The sequence below is a fragment of the Macaca thibetana genome, chromosome 15, assembly GCF_024542745.1.
Source record: "Macaca thibetana thibetana isolate TM-01 chromosome 15, ASM2454274v1, whole genome shotgun sequence".
NCBI classification, from domain to species: Eukaryota; Metazoa; Chordata; class Mammalia; order Primates; family Cercopithecidae; genus Macaca; species Macaca thibetana.
Genome location: NC_065592.1, coordinates 104,936,304 through 104,959,615, shown reverse-complemented (window position 1 = coordinate 104,959,615; position 23,312 = coordinate 104,936,304). Strand labels below are relative to the sequence as shown.

The window sequence follows — 23,312 nt, the reverse complement described above, 5'->3', positions numbered from 1 at the left end:
GCCATCTCAGCTCACTGCAACCTCCGCCTCCCAGGTTCAAGTGATTCTCCTGCCTCAGCCTCCTGAGTAACTGGGATTACAGGCACCCACCATCACACCTGGCTAATTTTTGTATTTTTTAGTAGAGACAGGGTTTCACCATGTCAGTCAGGCTGGTCTCGAACTCCTGACCTCGTGATCTGCCTATCTCGGCCTCCCAAAGTGTTGGGATTATAGGTGTGAGCCATCACACCTGGCTGAAACCTTTTTTTTTTTTTTTTTTTTTTAATGGAGTCTTGCTCTATCGTCCAGGCTGGAATGTAGTGGAGTGATCTTGGCTCACTACAGCCTCTGCCTCCCTGGCTCAAGCAGTTATCCTATCTCAGCCTCCCGAGTAGCTGGGATTACAGGCGTGTGTGTGCCACCACACCCAGCTAATTCTTGTATTTTTAGTAGAGATGGGGGGGGGTCTCACTATGTTGCCCAGGCTGGTCTCGAACTTCTGACCTCAGGTGATCTACCCACCTCGGCCTCCGAAAGTGCTGGGATTACAGGCGTAAGCTTCTGCGCCTGGCCAAGAAACGTATTAATTGGGGGAAAAACCCAGCTTCACCTGAGGAGTCCTGGCAGACACGCCCTTAATCAAGTCAATATCCCCAGGACGCAGAGACTGAGCCACCAGGCAGAACGCAGGGAGAAGAACACAGCCTCACTCTGGGAAAAGGCACAGCCTCAGTCAAACTGGACAAACAGCAGAAAAGCCCAAGCAGGCAGTCTACAAGTAACTAGCCTGCACCCCTCAAAAAGACAAGGACCTAGGCCTGCTCCAGACCCAGGAAGCCAAACACAATCATGAGAGCAATGTGCAGCCCTGGGCTGGGTTATGGACCAGAAAACAAGAACGTTATTGGGACAATCGGTGACATCTGAGTGTGGGCTGCGGAGTAGACAGCACCAGGACGTCTGTGTAAAATCCCCGATTTTGATCACTGAGCTGGGAGTACGCAAGAGAATATCCTTGTTCACATTTAGTGACAAAGGGTTACGGTGTCTGCAACTTAGTCTCGAAACGCTCAAAAGTCATCATCATTTGTAGGAGTTTAGAGAGAATAATAAAGTAAGACTATTAACAAAATGTTAATAGTGCATAACAATTTGGCATTTTTGCAACTTTCCTGTAAAGGTTTAAAGTTATTTCAAAATAAAAGTTTAAAGTTTAAAATATGCTTCGGAATAAAGGAAGGAAACCTGCAAAAGGCCACGGGAAACTTGACTGTCACGCGATCCTGTTTTGTCCATGCCAGGGCTTCTCACCCTGGGCACTATGGACACTCAGGTCAGAGAATTCTCTGCAGTGAGCCATCCTGTCCACTGCAACGTGTTTTGCAGCATCCCTGGACCCACCAGATGCTGGGCGCACCACCAATGTCTGCAGATATGGCCTGGGATCCCCGGGGGGGCAAAGTCACCTTCAGAGAATGGCTGGACAGTACTGAGTCCCGGCGGAGAGCCCTCTCCACAGCCTGCCTGGCCCTGTGCCCAACCTGCCTACAGTGAGGGGATGTGCAGACCAGTGGCTGGCCTGCAACCGGGACCATGTCTGCCTCAAGTGTCCCCAGGCAGACATCATCCAGGACATGGCAGTGCTGCAGTAGCTGCTGCAGACGTGTCTGCATCCCAATCCAGAAAGTGTCTAGCCTCCTAAGGGTTTGCTGGACCCAAGAACGGGGTCTGCCAGGGATGGACAGAGGACCACAGCCTGTGCCAGGAGAGTGACTGTTCGCTGCACCCTGGAAGGGCTCATTCAAGCTCGACAGCACACACGTATCATTACGCCACGTGGCCATGTGACTAATTTCACTGTCTCAGTGTCTACATAGAGTATGCCCTTCCCTTAATTCATTCTGAAGCCTAGATGGGAGTTGCCAGCTTGATTGGCAACCCGGGAAGAAAACCAAATTAATCCGAATTTTGTGTGGTTTTTTTTCTTTCTTTTTTTTTTTAACGGTGGGGGGTCTGGGGGACAGTCTCTCTCTGTTGTCCAGGCTGGACTGCAGTGGCACAATCTCAGCTCACTGCAACCTCTGCCTCTCGGTTCAACCCACTGTCCTGAATCAGCCTTCAGAGTAGCTGGGACTATAGGCTTGCCACGCCCAGCTAATTTTTGTATTTTTAGTAGAGATGGGGTTATACAGTCTTGGGTAGTGGGAAATGCATTTAAAAATAAGCTTTACATTTTAAGAAGTGGTGAGAGGAAGTACTTAAAAATAAAAAATTCTGGGCCGGGCGTGGTGGCTCACACCTGTAATCCCAGCACTTTGGGAGGCCGAGGCGGGTGGATCACGAGGGCAGGAGATCGAGACATCCTGGCTAACACGGTGAAACCCCATCTCTACTAAAAATACAAAAAAATTAGCCGGGCATGGTGGCGGGCGCCTGTAGTCCCAGCTACTCCGGAGGCTGAGGCAGAAGAATGGTGCGAACCCAGGAGGCAGAGCTTGTAGTGAGCCGAGATCGTGCCACTGCACTCCAGCCTGGGCGACAGAGTGAGACGCTGTCTCAATAAAAGAATAAAATAAAAAATAAAAGATGGGGGAAAATAATCTGTGACATGCATGAGAGAAAGCAGTTGATGTTCTTAGCATATAAAAGCCTTGTGAATCAAGAAGAAAGAGACCAACCCTACAGGAGATAAGAGCAGCCAGGGCTATGAGGAGGCTGTTAGCAGAAAGCGAAAAAGAAAAAAGCAATGTAACATATAAACAAAAATGCCTGCACTAGATATCGAGGGACACTGTGGAATCAGACTGTCCTTTGAATTCAGGTTCCATCAGATAATAGCTTGTGATGCTGCAGCTTGCACAGCCTCTTGAGCCACAATTTTCCAATGGGAATGCTGATTCGTCTCTGGGAGTTATTGTAATGCTCAAAGCAACAACAGAGCATCTGGACACATCTCATAATTTTCCTAATTTTCTCTATGTTCCAAAATTTCAGTAATGTCATATATTACTTTTTGGAGTTTATATATATATATATATATATATATATTTTTTTTTTTTTTTAAATAAAACACCGGGCTCTGTGCGTCTTGAGAACATCCATGTCCACACTCCCGCTGCCCGCCTTACCTGGATGCTGTGGATGACGTCCTTAAACAGCGGGGAGCGCTGGGTCCACGTGCTCACCAGCCCCACGGCTCGGTCAAAGTTCTTAACGTACTCGCCGTACATCTTTAGGAATGGGGCCAGCTTCTGCAGGATGTCCCCGAGCCGTGGGTTTGTGTCCCTTCGCGGAGAAGTGAATCATCAGAGAAATAGCTGGGTGCAATGGGGGCTCCGAGGTTAGTGGACATGAACTCCACAAGGGGAGTGTGGGGTGGCGGCCAGCTCTGTGTGATGGTGAGCAAATTGGTCACCCTCTCTGAGCTTTAGTTTCCTCCCCTATGTCATGTAGAGTAGAAAATAGTTAACAGGGCAGTTAAATGAAAGGTGCCTGTAAAACAGTTGAAAGCGCAAGCTGCAAGCTTAGAACCAGTGCCCCAGACACAGGAGAGAGCAGTAGTAGCAGAATCACCTGAATGATGAACCACAGCTATCAAAGAGAACCAACAAAATACCATTATGCTCCTTTTAAATGGGCAAAGATTAGAAACAATGGTTCTATTCAATGCTGGCAAAGTCCTGGGGAAAGTAACTCTTTGTAGTACTGATAATGAAAAAAGCTGCTTTGGACAGGGATTTGCAAATAATTTTCAAGAAACAGAAACATATACTAATCGTCTTTGTCCTTAGGACTGTTTCAAAAAGAAAGAAAAAAGCCACCAGCACAAAGCCATCACTGAGGCGTGACTGAACTGCACTCATACATTTAATTTAAAGATCCAAAGGGCAGGGTGGCTAAGTCATCGGACCCCTGTGCTGTTATAAAAGGAGCAGAGGAGGTCACAGGTGCGCTCATGAGTTAGCAGTCTCCAGGGCCTTGCAGGAGAAAACCTGTCTCTAGCAAGCATGGATTTTGTCAACCAGAAGGCCGCATCCAGTCCTGACTGCCTTGGGGACACAATGTAACCTGCTCGGCAGCTGGACCATGTCCTTGTACAGATTTATGAATTGACATAGTGCCTCCCTGAGCAACAGGTGAAAAGGCTCCCCCTGCCTTCCCATTCCAGCCAAGCCTCTGTGGTCTCCTGGGCTGCAGCTTGGAGAATGGGCTTGTGGGACACAGAAGGGCCTGGCTCCTGATGCAGAGGGAAGCCGGGCCTGCGAACGGGGCAGGCAGCAGAGACCCTAAGTCAAACAGCAGCGGCACCCAGAATGAGGGGAAAGGTAACACGCAACGTGGCGAACTGATGAGCCTGGGGGCCACGCCTGGGAAGTTTCATGAATTGTGACTTGCACTGAGCTGTCCCTCTGCTAATGAACAGAAGCATTAGTGGGACGGAGGGACAGGCCCCAGGGACAGCAGGAGGAGGATCTGATGTCCACTGTTGAGGGGGAAAAATAGCATTTTTAAAACAAAGGTGGAGTATAAGCTAGGAGGGAAAAGAAAACCAACTAGCATTATCCACTGTGTGGTGTTTCCAGATGTCAAACCTCATTTTAGTTTCAGAGCCCCGAGGGGGGCGTTAAAAGCCCTTCATTCCGCATCATCTGCTTTCTCAGGAACTAAGCCTTGGAGACCGTAAGTGGCCGGTCAAGGTCACCAACCAGGAAGGGGTGGAGTCTGGACCGGACCCAGACCGTGCAGAGAAGGGAGGCGCCCAGCCACCATGGGACAGTCCCCCAGCGCTTGCCTGGCTCTCAGGCACATGAACCCAGGTCTAGAGACCACTTGAGGGGCCCCACGGGCATCCGCAGACGGTACTCACCACTCCTCCGTGATCCGCGTCTTCAGCTCCGGCAGCAGGAACTGCCCGTGGAAGCGGTGGATGGAAGAGATGTTAGAGAATATGCCCGTGATGACTTCTGGAGGGATCCCCGCATCCGTCAGCCTGGTGCAGAAAACCTGAGCATAGAGAAGCCCACGTGTGGCCAGTGAGCCTCTTCCGCTGAGCACAGCTGCGTCCCGCTTCGGCCACAGGTGAGGGCGCTCGGGAGGGGCCGCTGCTGCCACCTTGTGTTTTCTTAATGAACTTCAGAATTATTGTCCTCCCTTTTCATCGAACTGGTTCAGACACTCTCATGGTCTTAATGCAAGCTCACTTATGACTTAGGAATGTGGGTGCGGCAGGGACAGTCCCCTGAGGACAGGGAAGGACATCTTTCCTCAGCCACCTCTCACGCGAAATGGAAGGTTCAGACTTCCTTTTCTATCTCCTCAGATAAAAACAGCAGCAGCACCGTCTGTCAAAACCCCGGCTTCCACAGGTGCTTTATTTCCTGAGCTCATAAACCCTACATTGTCATGTGGATAGGGATGAGTGGCAACCCCTGTCCCGACTATTTATGCAGAAAAACATCCAGAAGCCATGTACATGCTCAGATCATGCAGCTGCCAGGATGAAATGTCCCACAGGTGACTTGGCAAAGCCTTTTCCTCAGAGCCATAAGCACTGAAAACAAAAAATAAGTTTCTAGGATGGGCGTGCTGGTTCACACCTGTAATCCAGCACTTTGGGAGGCCGAGGCTGGTGGATCACCTGAGGTCAGGAGTTCAAGACCAGCCTGACCAATGTGGTGAAACCCCATCTCTACTATAAATACAAAAATTAGCCAGGCATAGTGGCATGTGCCTGTAGTCCCAGCTACTTGGGAGGCTGAGACAGGAGAATCACTTGAACCCAAGAGGCGAAGGTTGCAGTGAGCCAAGATCTCACCACTGAACTCCAGCCTGGGCGACAGAATGAGACTCTGTCTCAAAAGAAAAAAAAAAAAAAGTTTGTAGACCAGACTTAAATTTGTCTGAGTTTTAGTATTTAAGTCATTCATACTGCACCTGTAATGCCCAGCCAACGCTAAGAGATACTGAAACTGCCAACTGAAACTCTGGGAGTGGACTAAGGTGGGCCCCCAAGCCATGTGGGCTACCTGGTCCAGCAGGTGCAGCCGCCTCACATAGGTCTCCTCGGTGTGCAGGAGCTCCTGGGCAATGTGGAGAAGCTTCTGCGGGCCAGAGTGCTGTGGAGAGAAGAGATGCAGCTCACCTGGGGAAGATGAGTCTTGGGGAATCGGCACCTAACAGGCTGCCACTGTGTGCAGGAGAACCAGGGACCATGGGGGCGGCAGGAGGCCACAGGGGCAGGAGCGGGGACAGGAGGGGGCCACTGTGATGGCAATGTGGTGCTCAGTTCTCATAGATGATATTCGCATGGAAGATTTTGGGAAAAGCACAGTAGTTTCTGGCAGTCCCCCAAAAGCCTCTCTAGCCCAAAGATAACTCCACCCTCCTGGGCCTTTGACTACAGAGCAGTTGCAGCAACCACCTCAAAATATATTGGAGAGCAAAATAAAATTAGCTACAAAGAAACAGAAAAATGTAGCCCAATCAAAGGAACAAAATAAAAAACTCCAAAACTGATCCTAAGGAAACACAGATCTATGAGCTGCTTGAGAAAAAAAACATCTAAATAGTTGTCATAAAGATGCTCAATGAGATAAAAGCGAACAGATAGATGACTAAAAAACAAAATCAGGAAATGATGCATGAACAAAGTGAGAATATCAACAAAGAGACAGAAACTATTAAAAAGGACAAACCAGACATTCTGGAGCTGAAATACACTTTAACTGAACCGATAAATTTTTAAGAGGGGTTTGACAGCAGACTTGATCAGGCAGAAGAAAAAGTCAGCAAACTTGAAGAGAGGTCATTTGAAATCAGAGAGTCAGATAAGAAAAAAAAAAAAAAAGAAGAAGAAGAGCAAGGAGAGCCTAAGGGATGTATGGGCCACTATCAAGTAGATCAATATATGCACATGTAAGTTCCAAAGGAGAAGAGAGAGAAAGGGGCAAAGAGTTTATTTACAGAAATAATGGCTGAAAATTTCCCCAATTTGAGGAAAGCAATGGACTTAAAAATTCATGAATCTCAAAGACCTCCAACTGGAGTAAATCAACAGAGAACCATATCAAGACACTATATAACTGTCTAAAGTCAAATATACAAAGAAAATCTTGAAAGCAGTGAGAGAAAAGTAATTTGTCTCACATAAGGGTCTTCCATAAGATTATCAGAGGATTTGTCAGTGGTAACTTTGCAAACCAGAAGGTAGAGGGAGGATACATTCAACGTGCTCAAAGGAAAAAAAACAACTGTCAACTAAGAATATTGTATTTGACAAAACTGTCCTTCAAAAATGGAGAAACAGGCCGGGCGCGGTGGCTCAAGCCTGTAATCCCAGCACTTTGGGAGGCTGAGACAGGCGGATCACGAGGTCAGGAGATCAAGACCATCCTGACTAACATGGTGAAACCCCGTCTGTACTAAAAAATACAAAAAACTAGCCAGGCGAGGTGGCGGGCGCCTGTAGTCCCAGCTACTCGGGAGGCTGAGGCAGGAGAATGGCATAAACCCGGGAGGTGGAGCTTGTAGTGAGCTGAGATCTGGCCACTGCACTCCAGCCTGGGTGACAGAGCGAGACTCCATCTCAAAAAAAAAAAAAAAAAAAAAATGGAGAAATAAATACTTTTCCAGTTAAACAAAAGCTGAGGGAGTTCTTTACCATTAAATCTGCTCTAAAATAAAAAAGATTAAGGGGTCCTTTATGTTGAAACAAAAGGATGGTAAAAAGCAACATGAAACCACATGATAATATAAGGTTCTTAGTAAAGGTGAACACATGGATAAATACGATAATTTGTACTATTGTCCTTTTGGTGCATAGAATTTAAATTACAAAAACATTTAAACATTTAAATCTATACGAATAAATAAAGATGAACTCATGATATCAATAACAGTAGGGAGAGGGAAGTGAAATTGTAAGAGTTTTTGCATGTGATTGAAGTTGTTATTAGTTTAAAATAGAATGCTATGACTTTAAAATGTTTTAAGTAATTGCAGCCGGGCGCGGTGGCTCACACCTGTAATCTCAGCACTTTGGGAGGCCGAGGCGGGCGGATCACAAGGTCAGGAGATCGAGACCACGGTGAAACCCCGTCTCTACTAAAAATACAAAAAATTAGCCGGGCGCGGTTGTGGGCGCCTGTAGTCCCAGCTACTTGGGAGGCTGAGGCAGGAGAATGGCGTGAACCCGGGAGGCGGAGCTTGCAGTGAGCCGAGATCGCGCCACTGCACTCCAGCCTGGGCAACAGAGCGAGACTCCGTCTCAAAAAAAAAAAAAAAAAAAAAAAATGTTTTAAGTAATTGCAATGGTAACCACAAATAAAATATCTACAGATAAAAAAGGAAATGAGAAGGAAATAAAACTGTATCACTACAAAAAAATCAATGAAACACAAAGAAAGGCAGTAAGAGAGTAAAGGAGGGACACAAAAAACCTATAAGACATACAGAAAACAACCAAATGGTCCTTTCCTATCAGTAACTACTTTAAATGTAAATGGATTAAACTTCCCAATCAAAAGACATATTGGCGGCTGGGCATGGTGGTTCACGCCTGTAATCCCAGCACTTTGGGAGGCCAAGGTGGGGGGATCATGAGGTCAGGAGTTTGAGGACAGCCTGACCAACATGGTAAAACCCCATCTCTACTAAAAATACAAAAAGTAGCCGGGCATGGTGGCACACACCTGTAATCCCAGCTATTCAGGGGGCTGAGGCAGGAGAATCACTGGAACCCAAGAGGCAGAGGTTACAGTGAACTGAGATTGTGCCACTGCACTCCAGTCTGGGCAACAGAGTAAGACTCCATCTCAAAAAAAAGAAAAAAAAGACAGAGTGGCTGAATGGATTAAAAATAACAGCCTCCAACTATATACTGTTGACAAGAGACTCTCTTTAGATATAAGGACACATATAGGCTTAAAGTGACAGGATGGAAAAAGATATTTTGTGCAAATGGTAACCAAAAGAGAGCAGGAGTGGCCATACTTAGATAAAATAGACTTCACAGCAAAAATTGTTACAAGGCTGGATGCAATGGTGTACACCTATAGTCCCACCTACTCAGGAGGTTGAGGTGGGTCACTTAAGCCCAGGAGTTCGAGGCTATCCTGGGCAACATAGTGAGACCTTGTACCAAAAAAAAAGAAGGAGAGTGACAGCAGTAAGATGGCTGAGTAGAAACACCTGGCATTCCCCTCATCCCAGGAAAAGACTAAGGCACAAAAAACTAAGATTTGGCTGGCGCTGGAGTGAGTGGTGGAGTAGAGATGAACCTGTGATGACTGGGAGAGCAGTGTGGAGGCACCCAACCTCTAGTGGTCCCATCTCCCTCCAACCAGATAGCATCTATCCAGAGTCAGGAGGGACATTCCTTTGCAGGGAAAAAGTACAACATGAGAGAATCCCACATTCCTTGCAAGCCCCAAGCCCAGTTTGGAGAGCTGTGAGAATTCGCACAGCTACATCGCCCAGATTAGGATCACAAAGTGTACATGCCCCACCCCCCCAAGCACCCACTGTGAACCAGGCTGCTGTGGCATGGCACCATCCTGAGACCAGAGCCACCTCCAGAGTGCTCCAGGCAGTAGCTACTGTACCTCTCCAGCATTGGGGCTCCATCTCCATTCCACAAAGACCACATGAGTGGTTGAATGCCACAGCCCCAGCTGCATAGAGCTTGGGCCCAGGATCAGCTGTGACTCTGTTCCTGCACAGCAGGGAAACCAACCCTCACTGCCACACTTTCAGCTAAAAGAACAGTCTGCCATTCCAACCCAGGAGGAGCTCAAGCAATCCTCCCAGCTATTCTTCAGAAAGGAAGGAGGAATAAAATCTTTAACCGACAAGCAAAAACTAAGGGAATTCATCACCACTAGACCAGTCTTATAAGAAATGCTCGGCCGGGCGTGGTGGTTCACGCCTGTAATCCCAGCACTTTGGGAGGCCGAGGCAGGCGGATCACAAGGTCAGGAGATCAAGACCATGGTGAAACCCCGTCTCTACTAAAAATACAAAAAATTAGCCGGGCACAGTGGCGGGTGCCTGTAGTCCCAGCTACTCAGGAGGCTGAGGCAGGAGAATGGCGTGAACCCGGGAGGCGGAGCTTGCAGTGAGCCGAGATCGCACCACTGCACTCTAGCCAGGGGGACAGAGCGAGACTCCGTCTCAAAAAAAAAAAAAAAAAAAAAAAAGAAATGCTCAAGACAGTCTTATATCTGGAAGTGAAAAGACAATAAACACCATCGTGAGAACATGTAAAACTATAAAACTCACTGATAAAGCTGATACACAAAGAAGGAAAGAAATGAATCAAACCTTCACTGCAGAAAACCATCCAACTACAAAAATAAATAATGAGAGGAGGTAAGTAACAAAAGATATACAAAACAACCAGAATGCAATCAATAAAATGACAGGAGTTAAGTTCTCACCAATCAATAATAATCTTGAATGTAAATAGATTAAATTCCTCCATTTAAAAGATAAACTAGCTGAATGGATCAAAAAACCAAGACCCAACTATATGCTGTCTACAAGAAACTCCCCTTACCTGTAAAGACACACATAAACTGAAAGTCAAGGGTGAAAAGACATAGTCCATGTAAACAGAAACCCAAAACAAGCAGGAGTAGCTATACTTATATCAGATGAAGAAGACTTCAAGTCAAAAACTATAAAAATAAACAAAGAAAGGCATTACATAATAAAGGGATTAATTCAGGAGGAGAATATAATTATAAATATATATGCACTGAATACCAGAGCACCTAGATATAGAAAGTAAATATTATTAGATATAAAGGGAAAGATAGATCTCCAACACAATAATGGTTGGAGACTTCAACACCTCATTCGCGGTACTAGATAGATCATCTAGACAGCAAATCAAAGATACATCAGATTTAAACTACACCATAGAACAAATGGACCTAACAGACACTTACAGAACATTTCACCCAACAACTGCAGAATACACATTTTTCTCATGAACACATGGAACATTCTCCAGGACTGACAATATATTAGGACACAAAACAAGCCTCAAATTTTTTTTTAAATCAAAATTATATTAGGTATCTTATCTTACCACAATGGAATAAAACCAGACATCAATAACAAGAGAAACAGTCAAAGCTATATCAATATACGGAAATTAAATAACATGCTCCTGAATGACCAATGGATGAAGGAAGAAATTAAGAATGAAATTTAAGGGCCAGGCGGCCCTTACAATGGCTTACACCTGTAATCTCAGCACTGTGGGAGGCCAAGGCTGGCATACTGCTTGAGTCTAGGAGTTTGAGACCAGCCTGGGCAACATGGTGAAACCCCATCTCTACAAAAAACATATAAATTAGCTGGGTGTGGTGGTGGGTGCCTGCAGTCCCAGCTCCTCGGGAGGCTGACGCAGGAGAATAGTTTGAGCTAGGGAGGCAGAGGTTGTGGTGAGCCAAGATTGCACCACTGCACTTCAGCCTGGGTGACAGGGTGAGACTCTGTCTCAAAAACAAACAAATCTCCAAACAAAAAAAGTCCAGGACCCAATGGGTTCACCAGTGAATTCTACTGAACCTATAAAGAACAATTGATACCAATTATCAAACTATTCCAAAAAATTGAAGCAGAGGAAATTCTTCCTAACTCATTTTATAAGGTCATCAAAACCTTGATATGAAAACCAGGAAAAGACACAACTAAAAAGAAAACTATAGGCCAATATCCCTGATGAAAATAGATGAAAAAATCCTCAAAATACCTGCAAACCAAATCCAACAGCACATGAAAAAGATAAACTAGAATCAAGTGGGATTTATCCCAGGATGCAAGGATGGTTCAATATGCACAAATCAATAAATGTGATACATCACATTCACAGAACTAAGAACAAAAACCATATGATCATTTTAATATATGCTGAGACAGCATTTGATAAAATTCAGCATCCCTTTATTATAAAAATCCTCAACAAACTAGGTATAGAAGAAATATACCTCAAAATAATAGAGCCCATATGTGAGAAACCCACAGCTAACATCTTACTGAATGAGAAAAGCTGAAAGCTTCTCCTCTAAGAATTGGAAAAAGACAAAGATGCCCACTTTCCCCACTATTATTCAACATACTACTGGAAGTTTTAGCCAGAACAGTTAGGCAAGAGAAAGAAATAAAAGGCATCCAAATGAGAATAGAGGAAATCAAATTGTCCCTGTTTGCAGATGATACTATCTTTTTTGTTTTTTTCATACAGGGCCTCACTTTGTTGCCTGCACCACCATGCCTAGCTAACTTTTTTATTTTTTTGTATAGACAAGGTCTCACTATGTTGCTCAAGCTGGTCTTGAATTCCTTGACTCAAGCAATCCTTCCATCTCAGCCTCCCAAAGTTCTGGGATTACAGGTGTGAGCCACTACACCTAGCTGATGTGATCTTATATATATAGGAAAACCTATACTCTATCACAAAATTCTTAGAACTGATAAATTTCATAAAGTTGCAAGGCACAAAATCAATATATGAACAACAGTAGTGTTTCTACACACAAACAACAAACCAGCTGAAAAAGAAATCAAGAGGGCAATCTCATATACAATAACTGAAAAATAAATACCTAAGAATAAATGTAATGAAGGAGATAAAAAAAAAAAAAAAAAAAAAAACCTCTACAAGGTGCAAAAGGAAAACAAAAACTCAGGACCCCAATTCATGATACCAAAAGAAAAAAATTAAGCTGAAAGCTGAGTCATGCAAGAAACTGCCTTTCCTTTTGTTCCTAAGCAGACAGCTATAGATGAAAGGTTAAATATCTCCACAGGTGGCTGCCCTATGTTTACCCCACCTTATGTAAAGTGCCGATTTACTGAGCACCAGATGAATACATAATTGACTATTCCCCTACCAGCTTCTTGTCTCTTGCAACATGTGGATTAACATACCCTCCCTTTCTCCCCTCCAGTCCACTTTTCCCCTTTAAATACTGAAGCCTTCAAAGTCCTCTTTGGAGAAAGGCACAGGCCACAGACTGTTTTTCTATGATTCCATGTTTATTTCTTCCAAGCATAACCTCAACCTTGGCAAAATAAACTTCTAAATTGATTGAAACCAGTCTCAGATACTTTTTGGTTTACAAAAGAAAACTAAAAAAACACTGATGAGCCGGGTGCGGTGGCTCACGCCTGTAACTTCAGCACTTTGGGAGGCCAAGGTGGGCGGATCAAGAGGTCAGGGGTTGGCTGCGTGCAGTGGCTCACACCTTTAATCTCAGCACTTTGGGAGGCTGAGGCGGGCAGATCACGAGGTCAGGAGATCGAGACCATCCTGGCTAACATGGTGAAACCCCGTTTGTACTATAAAAATACAAAAAAATTAGCTGGGCGTGGTGGTGGGCACCTGTAGTCCCAGCTACTCGGGAGGCTGAGGCAGGAGAATGGCGTGAACCCGGGAGGCAGAGCTTGCAGTGAGCTGAGACTGCACCACTGCACTCCAGCCTGGGTGACAGAGACTCAGTCTCAAAAAGAAAAAAAAGAGAGGTCAGGGGTTTGAGACCAGCCTGGCCAACATGGTGAAACCCTGTCTCTACTAAAAATACAAAAATTATCTGGGTGTGGTGGCACGCACTTGTAGTCCCAGCTACTTGGGAGGCTGAGGCAGGAGAATTGCTTGAATCTGGGAGGCAGAGGTTGCAGTGAGCCTAGACTGAGCCATTGCACTCCAGCCTGGGCGACGGAGCAAGACTCCATCTCAAAAACAAAACAAAACAAAACAAAAAAACACTGATGAAAGAAATTGAAGCAGATAATGTTTCATGAAAGGGCTGTGCATGCAGAGACCCCCAAATGCTGAAGGAGTTGAGAAACCAAAGAACAAGGCAGACTCATGTAGTTTCTCAGCAGAGGGTGATTTATTGGGGACGTTACAGACAGGAGATGTGTCTTGAGTGGCCACAAAACAGGTGGATCCTCACACTATCAACCCCCAAACCCAGGACTTATATGCCATAGGGAAAGGGTATACAGTGCTTCAGAAGGAATGTGTAGGACACTGAAATCAACCCCTTGGGGAAAGTCAAGAATGTTGTATTTATCACAGCGTAACAGCAGGATTTATGGTAAATATGTGTTTATGATAACATCAAAGTTGTCATGACCTAAGGGTAAGATTTACAATAAATACTTGCTCTTATACAAGGAACAGTAATAAGATAGAAATCTTAGAGGCATTCCTGGAACTATGATTAATCAGAAGTCAACATGGCAGATTAGCGTAAGGTAGGTAGCCAGGCAGACATGAGCAGGGCAGCAGGCTCCCCGCCACACCAGGAATATCGGGTGACCATCATCAGCGATGGTCTTGATAGATGCAGAAGGCAGATAAGAAAGGGTCCCTGGAGAATCTCCAATCTGCCCCGCAAGCATTTATGCCAGATTTTTTTTTTTTTTTTTTGAGGCGGAGTCTTGCTCTGTTGCCCAGGCTGGACTACAGTGGTGCGATCTCGGCTCACTGCAAGCTCCGCTTCCCGGGTTCACGCCATTCTCCTGCCTCAGCCTCCCGAGTAGCTGGGGCTACAGGTGCCCACCACCACGTCTGGCTAAATTTTTTTGTGTTTTTATTAGAGATGGAGTTTCACCATATTAGCCAGGATGGTCTCCATCTCCTGACCTCGTGATCCACCCGCCTCAGCCTCCCAAAGTGCTGGGATTACAGGTGTGAGCCACCGCGCCTGGCCTATGCCAGATGATTTTGTGTAGGTAAGGGAACCTGCGCAGGGTCTTGCCTGGGCATGCCCACAATGGACTGGAGGCCCACAGGCACTGGGGAAGTGGGGTGGAGCTACCAGGAATTCATGCCTCATGCAGGGGAGGAGCCTGGCCTCTTCAACTACTGTGTGGTGGCCTGGTATTCAATCTGTGAGGTGGTAGCCTGTTAGCAGGACCCCCTCTTTCTTTGCTGAGAGCTTTCTTTTTGCCTAATAAATCTGCCCTGCTCACCCTTCAATGTGTCCTCATGCCTAAGTTTTCCTGGTAATGAGACAAAAACCCGGATTTTAGCTGAACTAAAGAGCAAAAAATCCTGCATTGGTCAGGTGGTTGCTAAACAGCCTCTCTAAAATAATAATTGGTAGCAGCCAGCACCAGGGAAAGGCAGTCTCCAGATAGATAGAAAAACTTGAAACAGGTAATCAGCTTCCTGATAAGATCTCAGGAGTTGGATAAATGGGCTCATGCATGCGCACTAAGGGGCGAAATGGTGGAGTGTAATTGGTATATGACCTTCTAGGAACTCTTGACTGGTACAGGGAGAACGCCTCAAGTGAGCATGCTCACAACTCCAGTAAACACACTATGCATACGGCCCCTCCCAAGTGCTGGCGGGCCACTGGGCATGCAGACAGCCCACCACACAAAAGAATCAGGGGAGAAGGGATGTAACCCCCTGGAAGCATGCCAGTACAGAATCACCCTAAGTCAAAGGTTAAATGGAGCACTTGAATCTCTCAAGTCAGAGAGAAGGGACCTTGGAGTCTGAACTGAGTAGAACTGAGGCACCCATGGCCCTCCTAGACAGGAGGCTCACGAGAGTGGCAGGGCTAAAGCCTAACACCATGCAATGTCTGTTGTTTCCTCTGCTTTTTTTTTTTTTTTTTTTTTTTTTTTTTTTGAGACGAGTCTCGCTATGTCGCCCAGGGTGGAGTGCAGTGGCCGGATCTCAGCTCACTGCAAGCTCCGCCTCCCGGGTTTTTACGCCATTCTCCTGCCTCAGCCTCCCGAGTAGCCGGGACTACAGGCGCCCACCACCTCGCCCGGCTAGTTTTTTGTATTTTTTAGTAGAGACGGGGTTTCACCGTGTTAGCCAGGATGGTCTCGAACTCCTGACCTCGTGATCCGCCCGTCTCGGCCTCCCAAAGTGCTGGGATTACAGGCTTGAGCCACCGCGCCCGGCCTTTTTTTTTTTTTTTTTTTGAGACAGAGTCTTGCTCTGTCGTCCAGGCTAGACTACAGTGGCACTATCTCAACTCACTGCAAGCTCCGCCTCCTGGGTTCACACCATTCTTCTGCCTCAGCCTCCCGAGTAGCTGGGACTACAGGCACCCATCACCACGCTTGGCTAATTTTTTGTATTTTTAGTAGAGACGGTGTTTTACTGTGTTAGCCAGGATGGTCTCAATCTCCTGACCTCATGATCCACCCGCCCTGGCCTCCCAAAGTGCTGGGATTACAGGCATGAGCCACTGCACCTGGCCTCCTCTGCTTTTTCAACTAAAATTGGTTCTTTTCCAAAAACCCATACTGCCTATTCTCCTGTTTTCTCTGTGTGTATTCTGAAATGGCTTGTGCACTCACTGGACTGTCTGCCTTGGGGGCAAGTCTGCCACTTTGTTTTCACTTTGCATGTCACTTGACTTCTTAAACACACACTCCCTGTTATTCATGCACCCGTGGCTCTTGCTGCATTTGTGTGGCAGCAAAGACACAGGCTCCCTTGGGGATATGCCCTGAGATTTATACTTGGTTTTACCCTACCAGCTCGGATGACCTCTAACCCTTCCCCTGACTACTGGCACATGGTCAGGACAGACACTAATTGGAACCCTGGCTCTGCCAGCTCCTTATGACTTACCACATGCTTTTCATTCCTGTTATACCCCAGGGCCAAGTTTTCCAGTGGCTTTTGAAGCAGTTTGTCTGCGGGCACAGGGCCTCACTCTGTGGCCCTTTAAGAACCCTGCCTACTTGCTTTTTTGAGTTAGCACTTTTTGGGAGGAGGGAACATTCTTCCTTTGCCATTGCAAGTTCTTACCCCAAGCACCAAGTCCTCCAGAGGTTCTTCGTTTATGTCAGGAGGGAAAATAAACATCGCCCTCTCAAATGGAAGGGCTGCTATTTTTGTGAGCATATGAAGGTTTTCCATGAGTATTCCTCTCCCCTCCTCCCACTTCCTCCTGTAGCCTCCATTTCTCTAATCACTTCCACATCCTTCTCAACATGCATCAAGACCTTCAAGGTCATATTTGCAGGGAGGGGAGTCAGCCCCCTTGTGGCAGTTAGCTGAAAAACAGGCTTCTCATCTACTTGAAGAACATGAGAAATGGGACCTGAGAAAAGAGATCATCACTTTGTTGCCAGAATGCTCCAAGCAAGAGTCACTATAAGGTCATGGAGATAAGGATATAGGCCAGCTGAAAGCCACAGGCACAAGAGACCCATAGGACAGAGATAAAGGCTAATAGATTATCACTAAAACAGAGACGAAGGCAAGGTTAGGGGTACAAGGTAAGACATTGCAGAACCCCAAGATGAGCAGGGGGCCCGCTGTTCACTCTGGTATCTCCTCTGTTCTCAAGTGGGTAATTGTGATGAAATGGGACCAAGGTTTAGGGTACACAGTAAGACCAGTTCATTCTGGAACCCTAAGGATGAATGGGGGATGCCCTATTCAGGATAATAGGAAAGTAAGAAGGGACACCTTTTACCTGTTTTCTCCTCTGTTCTGTCTTCACAGATGGGTAATCATATCTCCACACCACAGGACACACCCCTCAGATGCATTCCCAAAATGTGGGAAAAGTTTGATCCCCCAAACCTTAAAACAGAAAAATGGTCCCGGCACCGTGGCTCATGCTTGTAATCCCAGCACTTTGGGAGGCCGAGGTGGGTGGATCACCTGAGGTGAGGAGTTTGAGACCAGCCTGACCAACATGGTGAAACCCTGTTTCTACCAAATACAAAAAATTAGCCAGGCATGGTGGCAGGCACCCGTAATCCCAGATACTTCGGAGGCTGAGGCAGGAGAATCACTTGAACTCGGGAGGTGGATTACAGTGACCTGAGATTGTGCCACTGCACTCCAGCCTGGGCAATAAGAGCAAAACTCTGTCAAAAAACAAACAAAAATAGAAAAACTAGGTTTTCTTTGTAATACTGTTTTTCTTCAAAATTGACTGGGACTAAATTACAAAAGTCAGCCTCAGAACCCAGTGTCCCTATGCAGGAAATCCTCAAAGTCACCTCCTCAGTCTTTTATAACTGGGAGTAGAATAAGGAGGACAGGGCTAAGAAAAAGGAAAAATGCAGGGACCAGAGGCAGGCTTAACTACTGGCTGCCCTGCAAGCCCACCAGCCTCCTCCAGGTTGCCCTAAGGACACTCCTCCAGGTAACTGCCATTGGAGTGGGAAGCCAGGCCACTGGAAGGCAAACTGTCCCAGTGGGACAAACGGGAGGAAACTTCACATGGTTTGCCCCCTCTGCCAAAAGCTTGGCCACTGGAAATGGGACTGCTTCAAAGGCTGAAGGGGTCCCAGGACGGAATCCCAGCCCCTGATGGCCTTGAGCTAGAGAGCTCTCTGCTCCAGCTGGCTTTCAAATCAGACATTGGCACTAACAGGGCAAAGCCAAGGGTGACTCTGGAGGCAGCAAATAAAATTATAAATTTCCCTTTTGGGTTCAAGAGCTGCCTACTCTGTGCTAATCTCTTCTGAGCAATTCTTCTCCAAATGCAGTCAGGTAATGTGGGCAAATAGCACTCCCTCCTTCCAAAAAAAAAAAAAAAAGATTCACACCCCTTTATATTATTTAAGAGACCAATTATCACTTTCACACCAGTCCCTGCTAGTGTCTAAATACCCTACACCTCTTTGGGGCAAATATATACTTTCTTAGATGGGTGCTTGCTTAATATTTACCTGACCTCTGAATTCATCTTTCTCTCTAATAGCTCTATTTCTCCCGGGAAAGCTACCTAAATCTTTAACCAATAACCTTAACCTGGACAGTCCAACCTCAGGGATTTAGAAATAGCCCACACTTATTTGGACAAACCCTAGCAAAAATCTAACCAAGGCATCTCTCAAAGGGGGATACCTTCTACAGTATGTAGATAACCTCTTTGTCTGCTCCCTGCTTCACAGGACTGATACAGCAACATGTAGTACAAACCATAACTTCCTAACGGAAAGAAATTACTTTGTCTAATTCAAAGGTTATAAAGGTAAAGGTATTGTTGGTAAGGAAGTTTATAAAGAAAAGTGATTTTGTATGAAAAGGATTTTGTATGGTAAATTCTTGTCCCAAAGTAAAATAACTGGTTGTTTAAAAGAGAGATGTTTAGGTCAAGTCAGAAAGTCCAAGCATGCTGTAGATGGTCAGTGCAAATTGTAAAACACTTTATAAACTGTGATCATGACCCTTAACTGTACAACTTGCCTGCTTTACAGCTAGGTAAGGCCTGGGGACATACAGAGTTAACTGTATCCCCATATCCATGCTGGAAAGAGTCAAACCTTATCTGCATTTCTGTTGGGTGTCCTAGGCTCCAAACCTAGTGCATAATTAGAATTGCTTACTTACCAGGGTTTTCACCAAACGTAAAAGTTGCTAAGAGTTAACAGTGTAATGTGTACTTGACACTACTGGAAAAACAGTTTACATGTAAGGTGTGTGGGAAAAGCAGAATGTGATTTTGGTAAAAGATTATAAGAAGGCATGGAAATATGGATATTTTTGCCTAGTTTAGAGGGTTAAAGGATGGTTTTAAATTATATATGATAAAGATAAAGGTTAAAGCAAGTTGTGGAAGGTTTGTTAAAATTAATCTTGTAAAAGAAATTCTGTATGTGACCATATTGGCTAGAGTTAAAGGAGTATTCAGTTTTTCCATAAATTGAACATTGGAATAAAAGCACAACAGAGTTTTATTACAGCATTATTCTGCTCCTTATAAATGTGTTATTGGTACATGTTCCAAAATTACGCAAAACTTCTATAATTATGATATAATTTAGTATGTTATCACTAATAATAATTGTTATGTTAAAATTAGTGTGCCACAGAGATAACAAACGTCTTTTTTGATTGTGTCTTTGATTGTGGCACCATAAGATTTTTTGTCATCCACAGACAATTGTTGGCTTGTTTTAATCCTCTTTAAAAGGTGAGTTTTTTTTTTTTTTTTTTAAAGACAGTCTCACTCTGTTGCCCAGGTTGGAGTGCAGTGGCACGATCTTGGCTCACTGCAACCTGCCTCCCAGGTTCAAGCAATTCTCCTGCCTCAGTCTCCCAAGTAGCAGGGATTATAGGCAAGCACCACCATGCCCAGCTAATTTTTGTATTTTTAGTAGAGACAGGATTTGGCCATGTCGGCCAGGCTGGTCTTGAACCCCTGACCTCAGGTGAACCATTTGCCTTACCCTCCCAAAGTGCTAGGATTACAGGCATGAGTCACCGTGCCTGGCCAAAAGGTGGTTTTTATAGTCAGCTATAGGACTCTAACAGGTGCTCCTAAATGCAGGTTTCTGATAACTTTGGAGATTATGATATTAGAATAGAGGAAAAACTTTCAGGACTCTTATGGAGAGCTGAAATGTTCGTGAATATCAAGCAGAACAGGAGCTAACTGCATGAACAGTGATCTTGCCACTGCGCTCTAGCCTGGGTGACAGAGCAAGACTCTGTCTCAAAAAAAAAAAAAAAAAAGAAAAGAAAAGGAAAAAAAGAATGAATACATTAAAAAACTAAAATTTTTTAAAAGAAAAACCATAGAACTACCATATGATCCAGCAATCACACTATTGGACATTTATCCGAAGGAAGGGAACTCAGTATATTGAAGGGACAGCTGCACCTCCATGTTTATTTATTTCAGCACTATTCACAGCAGTCAAGATATGGAATCAACCCGGGTGCCCAACAACAGACGAGTGGATAAGGAAAATGTGGTATATATAGACAATGTCATACTACTGAGTCATAAAAATATGAAATCCTGTCATTTGTGGCAACATGAATGGAATTAGAGGACATTTAGTCAAGCAAAATAAGCCAGGAACAGAAAGTTAAACACCACGTATTCTCACTCATTTAGCTTTTAGTGGAAGCTAAAAAAAAGTTGATCTCCCAGAAGTAAAAAGTACAGCAGAGCATACTAGAGACTAGGAAGGGTAGGAGAAAGAGAGGGATAGGGAGAGATTTGTTAAAGGATATAAAATCGCAGATAGATAAAAGGAGTAATTTCCAGTGTTCTATGACACTGTAGGAGGATGATAGTTAACAATCGTAGAGTATATAGTTTCAATAGCTAGAAGGAGGGTATTGAATGTTCCCAACACAAAGAAATGATAAATGTTTGAAATGATGGCTATGTTAATTGCCATGATCTAATAACTATGTATTATATGTATCAAAACATCACTATGTAACTCAGGCACATGTACAGCAAGTATCTGACACTTTAAAAAAAAGAATCACTGCTGCCAAGTGGAAAAAAAAATAACTGTTACAAGAAGCAAAGAAGGACATTATATAGTGTTAAAAAGGTCAAGTCACCAAAAAGATGTAACAGTGATAAATATTCATGCACCAAACCTCAGAGCTCCTAAATATATGAAGGAAACTTTGGTAGAATTGAAGGAAGAAATAGCAGCAAAATAATATTAGGAGACTTTAATATCCCACTTTCAATAAACCAATAGAATAAACAGACAGAAGATCAATAAGGAAATAGAGAACTTGAACAACTCTACAGCCAGTTGACCCAAACAATTACAGAACACGGTGCCCCAAAACAGCACGATATACGTTCTTCTCAAGTGTACCTGAAACATTATCCAGGATGGATCATAGTAGACATAAAACAAGTCTCAACAAACACACAAAGACTAAAATTACACAAACTATCTTTTTCTTTCTTTCCTTTTTTTTTTTTTTTTGAGATGGAGTTTTGCTCTGTCACCCAGGCTGGAGTGCAGTGGCACAATCTCAGCCCACTGCAAGCTCCGCCTCCCAGGTTCATGCCATTCTCCTGCCTCAGCCTCCCGAGTAGCTGGGACTACAAGTGTGCGCCACCATGCCTGGCTAATTTTTTGTATTTTTAGTAGAGACGGGGTTTCACCATGTAAGCCAGGATGGTCCCGATCTCCTGACCTCGTGATCTGCCCGCCTCAGCCTCCCAAAGTGCTGGGATTACAGGTGTGAGCCACCGCGCCTGGCCCAAACTATCTTTTTCAATCACAATGGAAGGAAACTAGAATTCAATAACACAATGAAAATCCACAGACATGTGCAAATTAAACAACACATTTTTTTTTCTTTTTTTTCTTTTGAGATGGAGTCTTACTCTGGCACCCAGGTATGGTGGTGGGATCTAGGCTCACTACAACCTCCACTTCCCCAGTTCAAGCAATTCTCCTGCCTCCGACTCTTGGGTAACTGAGATTACAGGTGCCCACTACCACGCCTGGCTAATTTTTGTATTTTTAGTAGAGACAGGGTTTCACCATGTTGGCCAGGCTGGTCTCAAACTCCTGACCTCAGGCCCTCCACCTGCCTCAGCCTCCCAAAGTGCTGGAATTACAGGAGTGAGCCACTGCACCTGGTCTAAACAACACATTCGTAAACAACCAATGGATAAAAGAAAAAAATGAAATAATAACATACCTATGGAATGCAGTAAAAGCAGTGCTAAGAGGAAATTTTACAGTTATAAATATGTACATTTTTTAAAAAAGAAAAACCTTGAATCAACAACCTAACTCTACACATCAAGAAACTCAAAAGAGAAGAGTAAACTGAAACTGAAGATAGCAGGAGGAAGGAAGTAATAAAGATCGGACATAAAGAGATATCTATATACATACAGGGATCTGCAATAGAGAATAGAAAGACAATAGGAAAACCAACAACATGAAAAGTTGGCTTTTTGAAAAGAGCAAAAAAATTGACAAACATTTAGCTAGGTTAACTAAGAAAAAGAAGGCTGGGAATGGTGGCTCACACCTGTAATCCCAGCACTTGGGAGGCTGAGGCAGGTGGATCGCCTGAGGCCAGGAATTTGAGATAACCCTGGCCGAAATGGCGAAACTTCATCTCTACTAAAAATACAAAAATTAGCTGGGTGTGGTGGCATACACCTGTAATCTCAGCTACTCAGGAGGCTGGGGCAGGAGAATTGCTTGAACCCAGGAGGTGGAGGTTGCAGTTAGCTGAGATCGCACCACTATACTCTACCCTCGGCAGCAGAGTGAGTGAGACTCCATCTCAAAAAAAAAAAAAAAAAAAATCTATTCTACTGTCTAAATGTATAGATTTTTTTCTAAATGTTGTGATTTTTAAATAGACTGCCTCAAAATAAAAGAGAGAGAAGACTAAACTAAAATGAAAGAGGGGACATTACAAGAGATGCCACAGAAATAAAAAGACTGTAAGAGAATACTGTGAACAGTAATGGGTAAATTCCTAGAAACACACAACCTAGGAAGACTGAATCATGAAGAAATAGAAAATCTGAAAGAGCAATCATGAGTATGCAGATTGGATTAGTAATAAAGAACCTCCA

At 44.6% G+C, this 23,312-nt stretch overlaps 2 protein-coding genes across 7 annotated transcripts in view; both read right to left on the bottom strand.

The window, feature by feature from the left end:
* SUSD3 (sushi domain containing 3) overlaps positions 1–23,312 on the bottom strand; it is a 401,112-nt gene that overhangs the window by 78,069 nt on the left and 299,731 nt on the right. The gene's annotated exons all lie outside the window — the stretch shown is intronic.
* The window catches only part of FGD3 (FYVE, RhoGEF and PH domain containing 3), an 88,857-nt gene that overhangs the window by 28,143 nt on the left and 37,402 nt on the right, over positions 1–23,312 (bottom strand). For all 6 annotated transcript variants that reach the window (XM_050761550.1, XM_050761546.1, XM_050761551.1 and 3 more), the window contains exons 4-6: positions 6,009–6,098; positions 4,850–4,986; positions 3,111–3,267 (exon numbers count right to left, since the gene is read on the bottom strand). In XM_050761550.1, coding sequence (XP_050617507.1) covers positions 3,111–3,267; positions 4,850–4,986; positions 6,009–6,098 — 384 coding nt within the window. The remainder of the gene's footprint in view (positions 1–3,110; positions 3,268–4,849; positions 4,987–6,008; positions 6,099–23,312) is intronic.